The sequence below is a fragment of the Puntigrus tetrazona genome, chromosome 3 (assembly GCF_018831695.1).
Source record: "Puntigrus tetrazona isolate hp1 chromosome 3, ASM1883169v1, whole genome shotgun sequence".
Lineage (NCBI taxonomy): Eukaryota > Metazoa > Chordata > Actinopteri > Cypriniformes > Cyprinidae > Puntigrus > Puntigrus tetrazona.
In genome coordinates this window covers 11144363-11160725 of record NC_056701.1, presented here as the reverse complement: position 1 = coordinate 11160725, position 16363 = coordinate 11144363, and the positions used below count along the sequence as shown (strand labels likewise).

The window sequence follows — 16363 nt, the reverse complement described above, 5'->3', positions numbered from 1 at the left end:
TTCTTACTCCTAGTATTCTTGAATGAAACACATCCGAACTAATTGTCTGGACCTAACCCACTTCATTACCACTTTACTGTGAGGAGCAACTCTGTGTTTAAATGAGAGGGAGAGGGAGAAAGAGAGAGAGAGAGAGAGGGAGGAGTGTTGTCATGTAGTTTGATCCACAGAGCAAAAAGTCTGGTCGCCCGCAGCTGCTTCGGAAAGAGGGAGATCTGGAGAGAGAGGAGAGGAGAGAAAGAAAGTGACAGGAAGCCACCTCATTAAACACTGACAGCGGGTCAAAACCAGAGAAGAGAAGAAAGAGGGTGTCCAGAACACACTGTAACCATATGGTGGTCTTAGAAGTGGAAAAGCCAGCAGAAAAGGGGTGGTCTGTTACTCCAGAAAAGAAAAAAGTGTGAACCGAAAGGAAACGTTCCCTGAAAAAGTTAGAGGTGAGTCTGTTGTGTCCTTTTCTTCTCTATCCTGCTCTATTTTTTCATGTGTTCGTGTAAGGTTAGACCACATCGCATTGATGAGTTGTGCAGAATTCATATACTATTTCTGTCTGATGCATTCATAAGTTGCTATATATTTCTTCAGTGTGTGGGTGTGTGTTGAGTTATGTGTGACACTCAAAACGGGGACAGGGGGTGGAGAGAAAAAGAGAGTCAGGGTGGGTGAGGGGTATGGGGGTTTGAGGGGCTTTGAAAAGGGGGAGAAAAGAGAAAATACGAGGAGAGATTCACAGCAACGTCATGATGATATTTTCAGACAAATGGGTCATTCCCTCCTTCTCCAGTTACATGATCTTTCAAAACTTTCAAATAGTTTTTGATCTCCATTTTGAATGGACTATTTTGTTCTTTGCAAAATGCAGTTCTTTAAACTTGCGATTCTAGATGCCGTTTTTCTTAGATGTTATAGAGTAAGTCAAGCAGTTGTGTTTATCTTTCTGTTTAATTGTACATAAAATTGAAAATTTGTTTAGGGTCATGAAGACTAAACAGAGATGGGTTATGGAGATTAAACCCTCCTGGAGACATCTAGGCTAACCTCACACAAACAACTGAACGCAAACAGTGGAAAAAAATGAAAATAGTGTTAACACATAGTTACCCTCATGTTGCTTCAAACTCGCATAACTTTCTGTCTTTTTTTTTGACAAACAAGGAAACTTGTGATGTATTTTGTGGATGTCATGCAATTGTGAGTGCAAACAAAATACTTTGATCTATACATAAAAGTATAGAAAACTGACCATTTTTTTACTATACATCTTCTGAATTCATATGTTTTGAGTAAAAAAAGAGACTGAAATTTTAATATTTATTCAGTGAAAATCTTTAGTATGAATCCAATAGTTTTTCTAAGCACATCATATTGAATCATTAAACCATGAATGTTTAACTTTTATTTTTTAGTGTGTGTGTATATATATATATATATATATATATATATATATATATATATATATATATATATATATATATAATATATCAAAAATCATATCTTTTGATGAAATTACAGAATCTCTGTCATTTCTACGTAAACCCAGCCTCTTTTTTACAGTTGACAAAAAACCTGCATTTACATCTTGCTTTTGTAATTTTTTTTAATGTGTGTCACAAAATGGAAGACAATATTTGTCATTAATTCTTGTTACATCGAATAGGATCCATAAGGTTTATAAACTATTCATTTAGAGGTTTTTAACTAAATAAAAAATTCATTCATTCAAAACAAAAAAAAACAGTGGAAAACAACACACACCTCAGTCTGTTCCTCACACAAAACTACAGAAGACCTGAAATATACTGTATAAACCATATGAACCACTTTTAGGGTGCTTTTGCATCATTTTGGAAGCTTGAAAGCTTCATTGCCTGCTCAACAAACCACATCTTTGGTCTTAAACAAAAAACAAACAGAAACAAGAGCATAAGAAACGAAAGAGAATTTGTATTTTTTGGGAGAACTGTTTTTTTAAGCTCATCCCTGCTCGTGTTTTCTGAGAGCACAAGACTGTCTGGAGGGAGAGGAACAGAGGGGGAACAGGAAGTGAGGTTAAAGTTCAAATATAGAGTGATTTACTATACCCATGACCCCTGCAGTGGGAAAGGCGATAGGAAGAGAAAATGTGGGATAATGAACCCTCTGAGACGGAGAGAGTAGAAAAGACACAAATAGCAGCTTGTTCGTGCACTTCCCTTCTGTCATCTTGTTCTCTCTCCATGTCTTGTGACAAAATGTGGTTTATTACATTTTCAGGAACAAATGGCCACAGGCATGTTGTGCTCTTTGTAGTGTGTGTGTGTGTGTGTTCAGGGCAGCTCAGACATGTGCCTGTGTGGGCATGTCAGCCAGCCACATGTGCCTGTGTTAGCAAACATGTAAGAGCTGATCAACATGTGTGGTTTTAGAAGAGAACTAGTGTATGTGTGTGTGTGTGTGTGTGTGTGTGTGTGTGTGTTTAAGTATTTGTTGTTGTTGGTGAACTTTCACCCCGTGTTTATTTTGGGATGGCTCAAATGTCAAAGCCCAGCGCACTGGATCAAGGCAGATAGCAGCGGAGAGTATTAAGCACAATCTGTCTGTCTATAACCCAACACTGGCATCTGCTTTGAGCCATTTCATTTTTCACACATTAACTAGTCAGTAACACATTTTTCATCCAGAAAACTCTTTGATCCTCTGTAAACAACCTTGTATATAACTATCCCCCTTTCTTCAAGAACTAGACTTCAAGACCATTAAACTTGTTTGTAGGAGCCACGCACTTTCCGACGCAGTTCGTAAACTGTAGTTTAAATAGAAAAAAGCTTGTAAAACACAACACCCTCCAAACATGCTATTAGACACAGTGCGTGATTCAGCTCTGTCTCACATGTATCTGACTGTTGTCTGCCTGTTAAGACAAGCTGGAAGACAAATTCCAGCCATTTGTCCCTCTGGCATGTCCCTCTAATTCTCACAGTTAAACAAAGAAAAATAACTAGTGATTTTGGTTAAAAAGGCGTACCAGTAACTTTTTTTGTTTGTTTGATGCACTATTTGATACACAAGGCATTTTTGACTTACACTGACACCTAGTGGTGTGGATACAGCATCATGCAATAACAAATGTTTTTTTCATTATGCATGCCACAGTAGAAATGGGATATTCATGAGTCAACAAGAATACATTTATTCCACAAATGAAAGTAGGCAGTGAAAGGGGGTTACTGAGGTAAAGTGATTAGCATTTAGCTTGTCATGTGATCTCAATATGGAAGCGTCCCTATGTAGATTAAAACACTGCAGAGTCATCTCATGCTAACATAGATGTTTTTAAACACTTTAAAAGGTACTATTAACTAGTTTTTCTGTTAAACGTTTTTTTCGCTGAAGAAAATGAGCGCACATTTTAATGTTGCTTGTCGTATGTCTTTTCCAGACTCATCATGTCAACGCTCTCGGCAGAGACAGGCCCTGAGGATGCCAACAATCAGAGCTTCTGGATGGTAAGTAAGAGGGGAGGAAGGACAGGAGGTGGACTTCTAGAAAATACCTTCCGCTTCTGCTTTGTTTTTGTACGTGTTAGCAGAAAGAAATGCATGCGAATGGTGTAGCTTGACTTGATTTTAACAGCTAAACGGATGACAAGATTTGTTTGGACATTAAGTGAAACACTTCACAAAGGCTTCTGAACACCCTACATTAACCAAATGAAGATTAATATCGGAATGGAGTCTATTTTACTTCTTTGAGACTACTGCAGCATGTTTTATGGTTCTTTAACCTTTAATCTCAGTCTATAAATTTCATCCATTGTGCCTCCACCCATTTTAATTAGCTCAGCTTTTGTCTCTCAGCTCCCTAATTGTTATTGCTTTTCTGCTCTCCAGTGCTGCTGGGAATCATGCAGAACCTTGCCTTTTAATACCTTTATAAATGTTTTATTTTTTAGACTGTAGCAGTCATGTAATATTTTCTTATTTGGCATGCTCAGAAGTCTGGTTTAACTTTAAAATTTTGCATTTGCTTGTGCTTATAAATGTTTACATTTAGTTTTCTGTTTTATAATTGGGCAGTAGTTAACATATTTCTAACAGGTTCTTATGATACTAATAATGGTAATGCGATGCTGCTGTGTTTATAATTATATGTAAGCACTATTAACTGTCATGCTCATGTCCAGACTTACAATATATTTAGTAAGAATCAAACAGAAAGCTGTTATTTAGCAGTTGCTTTTATCCAAAGTGAATTAAAGTATACTTGTTACAGTGACGGCCCCCTTGATGCAAATTAATTTTAGTTACTTACACACATACACATGTTACTGTAGCATACTGAAAAAGACTTTCTCATCACCACTGTTTTGAAGTAATGCTATTTTCTATCCTCTTGGAAGCCCAAAAGAAACCAGAAAGCATTTTTCGATTTTTGTTACAATATTATTTAATCTAATTGTTAAATATATTTATTTTCTTTCTCCTGGGGGAAGTTGGCTGGTTCCCTTAAAGTAAGTAATTTTAGGTGTTATTATCTAATGATCATTAAAATGTATTTACATTGCCCAAAAGTAATTTTGCATTTACAGTAATTGAATATGTAATAGTGTCCCACATATACATCGTTGGTGAGTTTTATCTGATGAATATTTATGGAGTTTCCTGTGGTGATTTGTTGTTATTATCAATGACATCTAGAGCTCTTTGAGAGCCGTATGAAGCTGTTTAAGATTCTCTTCAGCTCTCTATTTAGCCTCAGCTCTTTTTTGCTGAGTTGCCATCCCATCTGGAGCTTGGCCAGTGCTACGGTTTGGGGTGAAATACTCAGACCAATGATGCTCATTCAGTTTACAACAACCACGCTTGCACGCCTGCAAGGGTTTTGTTGCATGTCCTACCTTGTAATTGGCTGGCCGCTGACCAGAACTGAGCTCTGTAAGGTTTTTGTGTGTAATTGGTCAACCGAAGCACTGCATGTAGATTGCAGTGATGAAATGCAGAAAGTTTTGGTCAGAGTTGAACGGGGGTTGCTTTTTAAATAGACCTGTCTGTTCAGTAAAACAGTTCTGTTTAAATATTGTGCAGCTTCTGAGTCCAGCTGAATGTTATATTCCGTTTGACAGGGATTGTGTTATTTGTTTGATTTTTGTGGATCTCTGATTGGTTGGCAGGTGCTGCACCGCTCTTGGCCGGAGATGAGATTCCTCAGCTGTTTTTACTTTTTTCTCAGACTGGGGAAAATACGTGGTGCAAACCACAGCTAAGAGAGAGAGAAAGAGAAAAAAACGACAAAGAATAGCACAGAAGGAAGATGTAGAGGAGAGAGATGAATTGATAAAATTGTGGGGGAGCTGCTAATAAAATGAAAGAACACGCTCCACATCAGCAAACACGACGCCCATTCTGGAAATGTCATTATGTTCGCCCTCCTCCCTCATTCTCTCTCATTTATTGTGTTATTGCAGTTAATCAACCCCTTTCACTGCGCTGTCCATGTGATGCCCCACTTACCATGGCCTGAATTCTCTCGCTGGTACTCGTCTAGTCACAGATGTTTTTTTTTTTTTTTTTTTTTTATCTTTTCCGGGGAAATAATATTTGAATTGCGCTCTGGTTTTCCACGCCACATGTTGTCTTCAGGCGTTTATATTAGAAACAAACCCTATGCTATACTGATAACTTGTCCAATCCATAGCAGACAAACCCAGTGACCCTTCTGGAAAAGAAATGAGGCCAGTCCTTCAGAGCAGAAAGGGACATCTTTTCTGTGTCTGGCAGTAAATACCTCAATTTTGACCTCTTAAACTGCCAGCAAACCTTTAGCGCCACGTCTTTCATTTTCTCTTCCCTTAATATTTTACAGTTAACCTTACAGTTTTATCAATGTTTCGTTTCTGTTTGTGTCTTAGCCAGGGAACTACCACCAGACAGTGAAGAGGACCGAAGATGCCTTCCAGGCGTGTAATGATATAGTGGCGTGTTTCCAGGAGAGGGCCAGGGTCGAGAGACAGTATGCCCAGCAACTTAGTGAGTGGAGTACTAAGTGGAAACCTCTGGTGGATGCCAGTAAGTACTGCAGTTTTCATCAAGGTGTTCTGAACAAAAAAATGCATTGCTTCCTGCTTACTGTGCAGTATGTACTGCATATGTATATGTACATATAAAAAATTGCATTCATAATAGTAAATATTTGTAAATCAGTTGTCACGTTTACTTCTGTTGTGTTTTTATAACATCACAGCAGTTAATTAAATGTTATATGATTTTAACATGACTTTACTGTTATTTGATTAAACAAGTTGAGGAACAATCATTGATTAGTTTACTGATTATTTTATTATGAATTAAAAACGATAATACACAGAACATAATTCTAGTGTATTTTTATTATTTGTATATACTGTATGTTGCATGATATATTAAAAAAAACAGTATGCATAACTGTAAATGATAAATGTTTCGTTGTGTTTTTTTTTACAACATTGAAAAAATGCTACAATTATTATGATATGACCTCATTATTTTAATTGATCAAGTTCAGAGATAATATGATTATTTAGCATTTTCAATCAAATTAAGCATATTGTTTAATGCAGTCTGTATTTAAAAATAGTATGCAGTGAATAACAATAAAAAAGATAACCTCCATAAAACATTTAATTAATGAACTATGCTAAGCGTATACTATAATGTCATCGTGAATGAAATTTGATCACATTTTATTTAATCTAAGAATGAGTTCAGTTTTGACAAAATTATAAAATATGTAAATGATGAGAAGGAAAAGGCATTGATCACAGGTGATTTTTTTAACTTGAAATAATTCATCAATTTAATGGGTCTTTAATGCGTTCTGTTGAGTGTGTGTATATATATATATATATATATATATATATATATATATATATATATATATATATATATACATGCAATCTGCATACTGAAAAAAAGATTAGTATGTTATTTCGAACATAACATCAGACTAGAGAGCTGTGACCTATGACATGATACGCCCATATCTTTATTTTAGTGTCTGATGAAGAAGTTTCTTTTTGTGACCTTAAATGTCCTGTCATGTCTTTATTGAATATGATTGTCTTCATCTTTGTCCAGGTCCTCTCTACGGTTCTCTGTTACGAGCCTGGCAGTGCTTCCTCTCCTCTGCTGACCGTCTCTCCTCACTGCACTCCTCCATCTGTCGTGCTCTGGTGTCAGAGGACGGAGATCGCATCCGGACGTGGCAGAAAGAGACTTTCCATAAGAAGATATTTGGAGGATTTAAAGAGTCCCAGGATTTTGATACTGGTTTCTCACGTGCTCAGAAGCCCTGGGCCAAGAGACTGAAGAAGGTAATGCAAGCATTGCATTTTTTTTAGTACGCAATATTGTAGGGATACATATAGTAACTGTTAAATAATGAATTTTTGAAAATTAATTGGCCTAATTGGCCTACATGAATCTAACCTTAAAGTTTTTTTTGTTGCAGCTAGAGAAGGCTAAGTCAGCGTTTCACAAAGCTTGCCGTAAGGAACACATGGCTCGTGAGCGGGAGGCCCATGCCCAAGGCAACCCTGACATTGCCATCGAGAAACAGAGGAAGATCCAGGAAGAGACCGAACTGGCTCACCAGGAAACGGAGAAAGTGAGTGTCATGTGAGCAAGACTGTCCGAAAGTAACAGAAGGAGAAAAATAAAATAACAGAGCTTGCAATAGTCTTTATTCATTTGAGTCAAGAAATCATGCAATATATTGCACGCATTAATGATCAAGAATCTACAGCATCTAACAAAAAAGCGAGACAGAATTAGCAAAAAATGAATTCAAAAGAACAGCATTTGTAGTAATTTATTAAATATGTATATATCTTTATATGTTATGTTTGAAAAATAACTGTTTGGACAATTTCAAAAATCGTTTTGGCTGTATATTCCTGTTTGCAGGTGCGAGCTCGCTATGAGAAGGTTCTTGAGGAAGTGACGCGTTATGCTCCACGCTACATGGAGGAAATGGAATCGATCTTTGACCAATCGCAAGAGGAGGAAAGGAAGAGGATAAGCTTCCTCAAACAGGCTTTCCTGTCCATCCACAGACACTTGGATGTCACCAACAATGAGAGGTGTGTGAGAACGATTATACTGTACTGCTCATATCTCCCTTTCTGCCCATTTCAGTATTACTCACATTGAGCAAATCCTATAAGCTCTCTCTCTCTCTCTGTTAGCGTAAAAGCCGTGTACAATGAGCTCCATAACACTCTGATGTCCATCAGCGAGCAGGAAGATTTGCGCTGGTGGAAGAACACGCACGGGCCAGGAATGCCCACCGACTGGCCTCAATTTCAGGTAAACACATGCTGTTTATTTTGCAAAAACATTTACATGACATTCCATTTTCTTTTGAAATTGTTAGGGTGTTGCAGGTGTTTGCCATTGTAATTCTATCCAGTTGTGGCTGGTTTGTTAAAAGAGCCCCGACCTCTGTTACCTGTAACCTCCCACTTTATTATGAAATACAAAAGTAAAGTCTTTTCTGTGAATTTGTGAGACCTTTGATTTATTATTTGCTGTAGGTAAAAAAACTAGAAGCATACATTTATTACAATAATTGAAATGACTGTATGTGACAACAAATACCAGTTTGCAGGTTTTTGTACAGGCTGAAGTAACTGACATTATCATAAAGTACTGAAATGTGCAGTAAGCCACATTAATATCACTCATGTCCGGATCAAAAACAAACTATATAGCACTTTAGACCTTGTTTTAAGGAAGGTTTGTTTTAAAGTATAATGCATTCTTGAGGGTGTTAAAGTGACGTCTTTGTTGTTGTATGTGATATTTCTGTATCTCGCAGCAGCACATCTTCAAATAGACTGCGTTCTGTTGTGCCAAAACCCACATTTACTCCTTCACTCACTCCGTCTCTCGCTCTCTTTCTATTTCAGGAGTGGACTCCAGACAAGAAGCATAAAAAGGGAAAGAAGGAGGTGGAGCAGAAGGCAGTAGTGATGGAGAGAAGGTCAGTTTACTACATTGATATTTGCTGTAGGGCTTCCCAGTGACTGTTATTCACTACAATTCAAACTGGGTCTTTTTGAACTTCAGGCCTTGTTATTGTTTGCTGCTGTGTATTGACCCGTTGCAAAGCTCGGTCTCCTTGGTTAATATTGCTCAGACAAGCTTGACGGGGATGATTTGAGGATTGAACAATGATTTTCAGTACAATGGAGAAGCAAACATTGATTGGATATAATATCCAATACCGGAAGGAATTGTGACATTGCAAAACATTTTGGTTGTTTTTCTTTGCAAAAATCAATAATTTATGCAGTATTGTGTGTAAGACTGTGGAGAATCAGAATTGAGGCAAATGCTGCTCAAAGTCAACTTAAAGGAAATAAATTAAAAGACATTGCAAGTGATAACATTACATTAGTTTCTAAAGTTTCTACAACACATTCACCATGTTCAGTGAAAAGGATTTAGTCTGTATATTCATTTTAATCCATGCTTCATGAATCTTTTAATATAAATATAGAATTAGAACCAAACTAAAACTGAAATAAGACGTGTAATAAATAGTAGAGTGAAAAAAAAGCTATGTAAAAATAAAAGAGATGTTGAAAGCAAGTATAGAGAATGTGAAGCTGACGTCATGCCACATTGAGTTCTGGGAAAATGCTTTGTCCGTCCACCATTTTGAAAGGATCGTGCTTGCTCTCTGCTTTTTAGTTCAGGTCAAGATTTAGATTTTTAGATTTAGTCATGATTATGGAAAATGTTATCATTGTTTGTCTTTCATGCAGCATAGAGAATTGCAAAAGGAACTTCGATCAGCAGCATTTTTAGCAGCGGGTGATCCTCTCAAAATGACGTAGATTCAATTTTTTGGTACATTTTGAACAAAATGAGGTTAAAAGTAAATAAATCCGCAATTAATGAGAATATTTTAATTAAAATATTTCTTCATGTACTATTTAATAAAATTTTAGTGCATTTAATCTATTAAATAACAGAAGAGAGAGCGCGTTTTTGGATATGGGAGGATTACAGTTATTTTAATGAATAAAGTACCACATTTCAGCTATCGTTGTGTTAGGATAGGTACACAAAATATTATTTTATTTTTGCTTCTAGAAAATTCACAATAACAGCTTTATATGTAGTCATAAACATTTAATTATAATTGTCAAAGCAAAAAAAAACATTGTCAAACAATAATAGAAAATGTGGGAAACTATTAATTGGTGATTCTACAGTTAGTTCTACTATAAATAACGCTACGGTTGGAAAATACTGTAAATGTATGAACTGTTCAGCGTGATGACGTTTAATGTCTCTGACAGAGCCTGTAGTTCCATTTAGCAACATGTTAGCAACTGTCTTTTTTAAAAAAAAAAAAGTAAGTTAAAAAAAAAATCACCTAGCTTGTGTGTTTTATGTCATAGAACAAAACGTAAAAGTATATTGAGCTTGTGTGAACCACTGACCTTATTTTAAGGGATTTATTCAAAAAACCCACTGACTTTGGTACGCTGGAACCAGAAGTGCTAAAATTTTAAACTGCTTCTGGGTTTTCACCTACAAAGTGACATTGTTGCTATTAACAGTACAGTACAATCACCTGAATCAATATGAAGAGTTCAGATGCAAAATCCTCTGTGTGATTTTTTTTCTTCTAAAATTTGCATTTTTATTAGACTCCTATGCTTTGATTCTGTAATTACACTTTAATGGCTATGAATGGGTTCACTGCCATTAAAGTGAAATAGCTGAACATAAATATAGGAGCCTGAAAGAAATGTTAATTTTAGAAGAAAATTTCAGACAGCACGCAGGCTTTCGTATCTGAATGCTGAATGTAAATTAAATGATGCTAAGCTAGTAAAATCTGAATCCTCTGAGCAAATTCTTATATTTATTATTTAAGAAATAAACATTTAGAATAAACATGCTTTGATTAATCAGAATGATAACATAAAAAGTAATAGAATATGACAAACAAATTTGAATTGTGATATAATAAATCATAGTTATGAGTAAATACTTTTATATAGTGGAAATTATTGATGAAAAGATTTATTTATAATTAGGGCTTAATTTTACGTAGTTATCATTTTCATCATGTGTGACGTTTTTATCTCATAATTTTGGTTTATTGCATCTGTCTTATGAATTAGTATGTCACAATTCCAACTGCTGTTTTTTATCTCTTAATGAACCAAAGTATGATTTTTTTTTCTTATGTGGAAAAATGGGCTTGCATAATTACTCTACAAAAGTCAAGAGGTTTTAATTAAAACTATCCGCATGTATAAGATTTGCATTAGAAAAGAGCAGAGGCTTGTCTGCTGATTTGAAAATCATGATGATTATTAAGATAGGGAGTAACATATTTAAGAAGCGGCTTATTTTACTGACTGCCTTTTTTTTCCTTCCTTGTCTCAGTGTAATGATCGGAGGAGTGAGAGTCAGAGCTCTCTATGACTATGTCGGACAGGAAACGGATGAGCTGTCCTTCAAAGCAGGTGAGCTGTCCTGGTTTATACGTGTCTGTGCGATGCATGCGTGCCACTTCTGAAGCTTTACGTTCGTGTGTGTTCAGGTGAAGAGTTTCTGAAGATCGAGGATGAGGACGATCAGGGTTGGTGCAGAGGAATGATGGACGGAGGAAAAGAGGGCCTTTATCCCGCTAACTACGTGGAGGTGGTGTGAAATCACAGGACAACATCAAGCTGTAAAATGCCTACAGGCGCCCAGGTTTAAGCCCGCTTCACAGCCATTTTTATTGAAGATTGCTTAGTTTTCTGTGAACGGATGGTACGAAAGGTTTCGAGTTGGGATCAGAACGAGAAAATGTTTCCAAAGTTCTTTCACTACGATCTTACTTGAGAACGCTGTAAAGTTATATTTTCTTGTGTGCCACATTGTAGCTTTAAGTCAAAAATATGCAGAGATTTTCATACGTTATAATATGATTAGGTACCGAGATGCTCTAATATATGTAGAGAATATGAACTGCGTTGTCCTGATGCTTGCATGACCCTACAGAGTATTTTAAGGACAATGTCTCACACCAAAGACTTTCGCTGCATATTTACGTTTTATCAGTGACACGCTTCTTCGTACTTTTCGAGAGTTACGTTGTATCTGATGCCTGTGTAAAACGGGGCCAGATGGTTATTATGTCATCTACAGCTGCGAATTTCACGCACGGTGTTAATAGGTATGATAATATGCTATTTTATCCGCTTTGATTTTGCTTGTAAATGTCACTTGTCTCACATTTAGTCATTTTAGTTACACAAAGGCAGTACTAATCAACACCACTTTAAAGTGATAGCCATGGGACCCATTACGGTCTCTTCTTGTGTATTTCTGTTGTGTTTTAAGATGTCAGTCTAACCAAAGAAAATGTATGCAAATGAGCACAGTGTTTGTTTGTGCCGTAGTGCGAGTAAATTACATTGGATCAGGGCAGTATTTTCTGCACCATCGCTAATCTCATGCCAACGCTAGCAGTATTAAAAGGGATACATATTACTGCGAGTCTTGTTCTTATTAATCATCTAGAAAAAAAAACATTTAGCAGTAAGCACATACGCATTATTATACACAGACGCATTTTATTCGTACTGCTCATATTTCATTCTGTGCATATCCCGAGGCCACATGCTGGTGCAAATATACGAGGCAGTTAATAAATATCGGTGCGGGTGTAATACTTTGCTAATTTGGAGACAAATATTTATTAAAATTATACTTTAAAAAAAAGTATTTTAAGCTTGTTATGATCAAAGATAAAAAATAGTAAGAATAGTAAGATTGTAAAATGTTATTACAAGTCACAAATATTTCTGTTGCATTTTAATGTATTTAAGTATTTTATGATCGGAAATACAATAAATAGCTATTTAATATTTAATAAATATATTATATAAATATATAATAAATAGTTATTTAAAATAACTGCTATTTTATTATATATTTCATTTTTTTGTGGTGGAAAAGCTGAATTTTCAGCATAATTTCTCCATTTCTTAGTGTCACGTGATCCTTCAGAAATCAGTGTGGTGATATGCGAGTGGCGTGACATGATCAAAAAAATGTTTATTTTCAATTTATGAAAAGTTGATTGCAAACCCCCACCCCCAACAAAAATAGAAATCTTTCGTAACATTACAAAACCAACTATTTTCGATCATATGAATATATATTGTGTTTGTGTTATGCGCGTGTGTGTGGAGTCGTATATGAGTCAGCCTGCTCACGTATCTCAGGATTTAGCTCTACTGGACCCCGCAGCACATCTTTTAATAGTGTCAGATCATTCAGCGTGTTGCCCTGAGTGGTTGTCACACACATTCTCACTCACATACATGCTTTTCGTGCATCATGAGTACATGACTCAGAAATGTTCCCACTCTGAGCCTGATTTTCCTAGGGTCAATTCTTTCCAACAGTTTTGAGCAACGGTAACCTTTCCCCTTTGCAAAAATAAGCAGAACCCATAAATGTGCTGATTACTGCTGGCTGTCTGCATAAAGTTCCTCACAGGGTAAAGCTGGCATAAACTATGAGTAGGTCAATTTTGTGCAGAAAATGTGCTTTTACGTTGCATTTTTTTTTTTAGCTCTTACAGACGAGCAGAAATTCAGGTGCTTGCTTTCATTGCATGTGTGACTTTAAGTATAGTGAATTCATACCTGAGAACAGTGATGAGGACGTCGCCTACTCGATAGGCCTAGCGGGAAACTGTTCATTTTATCCACTTTTCTTAACTCTCAAATGTCAGGACAGTTGCTGCTATACTGATACCTGGGTACTTTCACCAAACAAGCTTTAATGTTTTCCACTAGCAGCTTTGGGGTTATTTAAAAAAAGGCTTCTAATGATGGGAAATAGAGGTAGACAGCTAGCCATTTATTTGCGCTTTAATGTTTTCTGCATAAGATCGACCCTTTATAAGGTATAAAGAATATTCTCTGAAAACTTAACCGTGATATGTTTCCTATCAACTGAATACGACCACGTCAAAGATTAAAATCGTAGTGAAATTAATGTTTGGAATCAATCATGGATTTCACAGAGAGGGTCACACACACGTATGTTTATTTCTTTGCATAAATTCTCACACCGATCATGAAGTTAATTGACATTCAAGGTCACGGGATTAATATTTATTCAGTGAGAACTAAACGTCTTGCACTGGAAATGGAACAGCAACACTGTTTCTGCAATGCATGGTAATAATCACAGTCTGAGCAAAAGAATAAAGGCATTAATGCTGCGAACGCCGCGTTCTACTGTCTGTCAGAAAGAACACTCTACTCCAAACATAACCCTGCCGGTCGTGGCTGCTTTTATAGATCGACACCGAGCGCTTCTCACATTTCATCGTTAGCCTGCCAGCGTGTTCTCATAAGCTGATTATCTTACAATACTGATGTGCTCTATTTATCATTTCAAGTGGGTAATTGTTACGTAACTTCTATAGAAATATATAGCGAGGCCTGCTGCTGTCGCTTGGGAAGGAGGTGGTGCGAGCCGGCAGAGGGCGCCGTTGATTTATGAAGCAATTATCTTTGATAACCGATGGTCTGATACTGTTAAACCCATAAACGCTGACATCAAACACAACTGGGTCGAGTCCGGTTTTGCTTCGAGACCTACATTTTATGCTGGACATCAAGTGGCGGCTCGGCATAGTAATGTTTGGTTTTGTATAAATGTAAGTCAGTAAATGTAATCATAAAAAAATATGCAAATTATTTGGATTTGACTTGAAATCGACTTGCCACTTTTGTAGATGAACAACAGAAGTGTAATTTTAGGCCTAAAAGCAAGACAATTGTCCAATATTATCATTAGCCTTATTTCTACACGGTGAATTCATCTGGTCCACAAAATGAAAAGCCTGGTTTATTTGAACCCTTTTTTATTTGCAAATTCTGACTATGCACAATCCGCGTCAATAGCGTTGTTTTTTCTCTGCTTTTCAATAATATTACAAACCTCCGGCCCATATTTTTTCACCCTCACCCTCGCACCGACAGACAGAAGCCGCTTATATACGGTCATTATATATTAAACGGGATCCGTGCGCGCGCGCCTTTTCAGAAAGCTTCTCATTACGATCGTTATGGAGGTCTATATTTATGTTTATTTAAAATCGTCATGTCATCAAGTCTACTAATGCTTATGCAAACAAACATGCGTGGATGTACGCTGATGATTTTAACTCCATGCGTCTGTGATAAATGCACATAAATGTGTATGGATATGTGTGTGGGGGGTGACTCACGCTCTTCCAGCGAGGCACACAGCATATGAGCAGTTCAGCAATCTGTCATTCACAGGCTCCCCCTCACTGTCGTGTGTGTGTGTGTGTGTGTGTGTGTGTGTGTGTGTGTGTGTGTGTGTGTGTGTGTGTGGAAAAAGAGAGAGAAATAGAACGACAAAGGGAAACACAGTCACCCAGAGACATGGAGAGGATTGTATCCTTCTGTATTTGAATAGATCTGTGTAAGTTTTATTTTCCCTTTGAACATGTTAGTGTGTGTTTCTCTGTTAAATTTACACGGGAACATGTTGCTAAATAATAATAATAATAATAATAATAATAATAATAATAATAATGATCATTTTTTGGTACGTTTAAAAATACTGGTAAATTCTGTGACATATACCGGAAATTACCTTTATGATTTCTTTGATTCACGCTGTGTGAATGTCGCTTCTTCAAACGAGCACCGATTTGCCAGTGATTTCGGACATTTGTCTGCTTTTTCACAAAACCTGTTGGCGAGTGAAAATCAGGGTTAAAAACATGCAATTTGAACTCGGCATAAACGGCTGTGCCTCCTGCGGCCTGTACCACGAAGCTGGATTGGCTGTCTAGCCAGGTAGGTTTAAGTTTAGTTGGAACCAATCTTGGGTTTTACGTACCATGAAACTAATCTTGGGTTTTAGGTACCATGAAAGTGGTTTGGCTTTTAGCTGCGTTAAAGTGACTTGCACAGGCTACAGGATTTTTTTTTTGTGGTGGACAGATTTCCACAGTCTGCAACAAAACCCCCGGATCGTGACCAAATCGGTGCTCGTTGCGTTCGCTGAAGCTCGTTGAGTATGAGCAGGTCAGCAACGTGATCTGAACCTCTCGAGTCGTCACAGACACTAGATTTTCAAAACTGTTTAATATTAGGGCCTTTCGCACCTCTTTAGCTTCATAACTAAAAGTACAGTACTAAAGTAATGGTACGATTGTGCACAAACTATTTCTCAGTACCATTTAAAGGGCTTTCTTTTGGATGAAATAACTGCACGGAATCAACTGAAGAGCCTTAGGATCATTCTTGCTTAAAGAAAAGAATGTTAAACTTATA

At 36.8% G+C, this 16363-nt stretch overlaps 1 protein-coding gene across 1 annotated transcript; it reads left to right on the top strand.

The window, feature by feature from the left end:
- The first annotated feature begins 156 nt into the window (after window positions 1-156).
- si:ch211-51c14.1 (protein kinase C and casein kinase substrate in neurons protein 3) lies at window positions 157-12521 on the top strand. The gene is made up of 10 exons (XM_043233697.1): window positions 157-437; window positions 3419-3485; window positions 5888-6044; window positions 7092-7327; window positions 7465-7620; window positions 7920-8095; window positions 8201-8321; window positions 8924-8997; window positions 11427-11506; window positions 11584-12521. Exons 2-10 carry the CDS (start codon window positions 3426-3428, stop codon window positions 11691-11693), a joined length of 1170 nt encoding a protein of 389 aa, XP_043089632.1. The 5' UTR covers window positions 157-437; window positions 3419-3425; the 3' UTR covers window positions 11694-12521.
- Window positions 12522-16363: the final 3842 nt, after the last annotated feature.

What these genes read in the sequence shown, in the direction of transcription:
- si:ch211-51c14.1 (XM_043233697.1), top strand. Translation starts at nt 3,426, where the DNA reads ATGTCAACGCTCTCGGCAGAGACAGGCCCTGAGGATGCCAACAATCAG. An exon ending in CTCACCAGGAAACGGAGAAA is followed by an intron (nt 7,621 to 7,919) that starts GTGAGTGTCATG and finishes TCCTGTTTGCAG; the next exon opens with GTGCGAGCTCGCTATGAGAA. An exon ending in CCGACTGGCCTCAATTTCAG is followed by an intron (nt 8,322 to 8,923) that starts GTAAACACATGC and finishes TTTCTATTTCAG; the next exon opens with GAGTGGACTCCAGACAAGAA.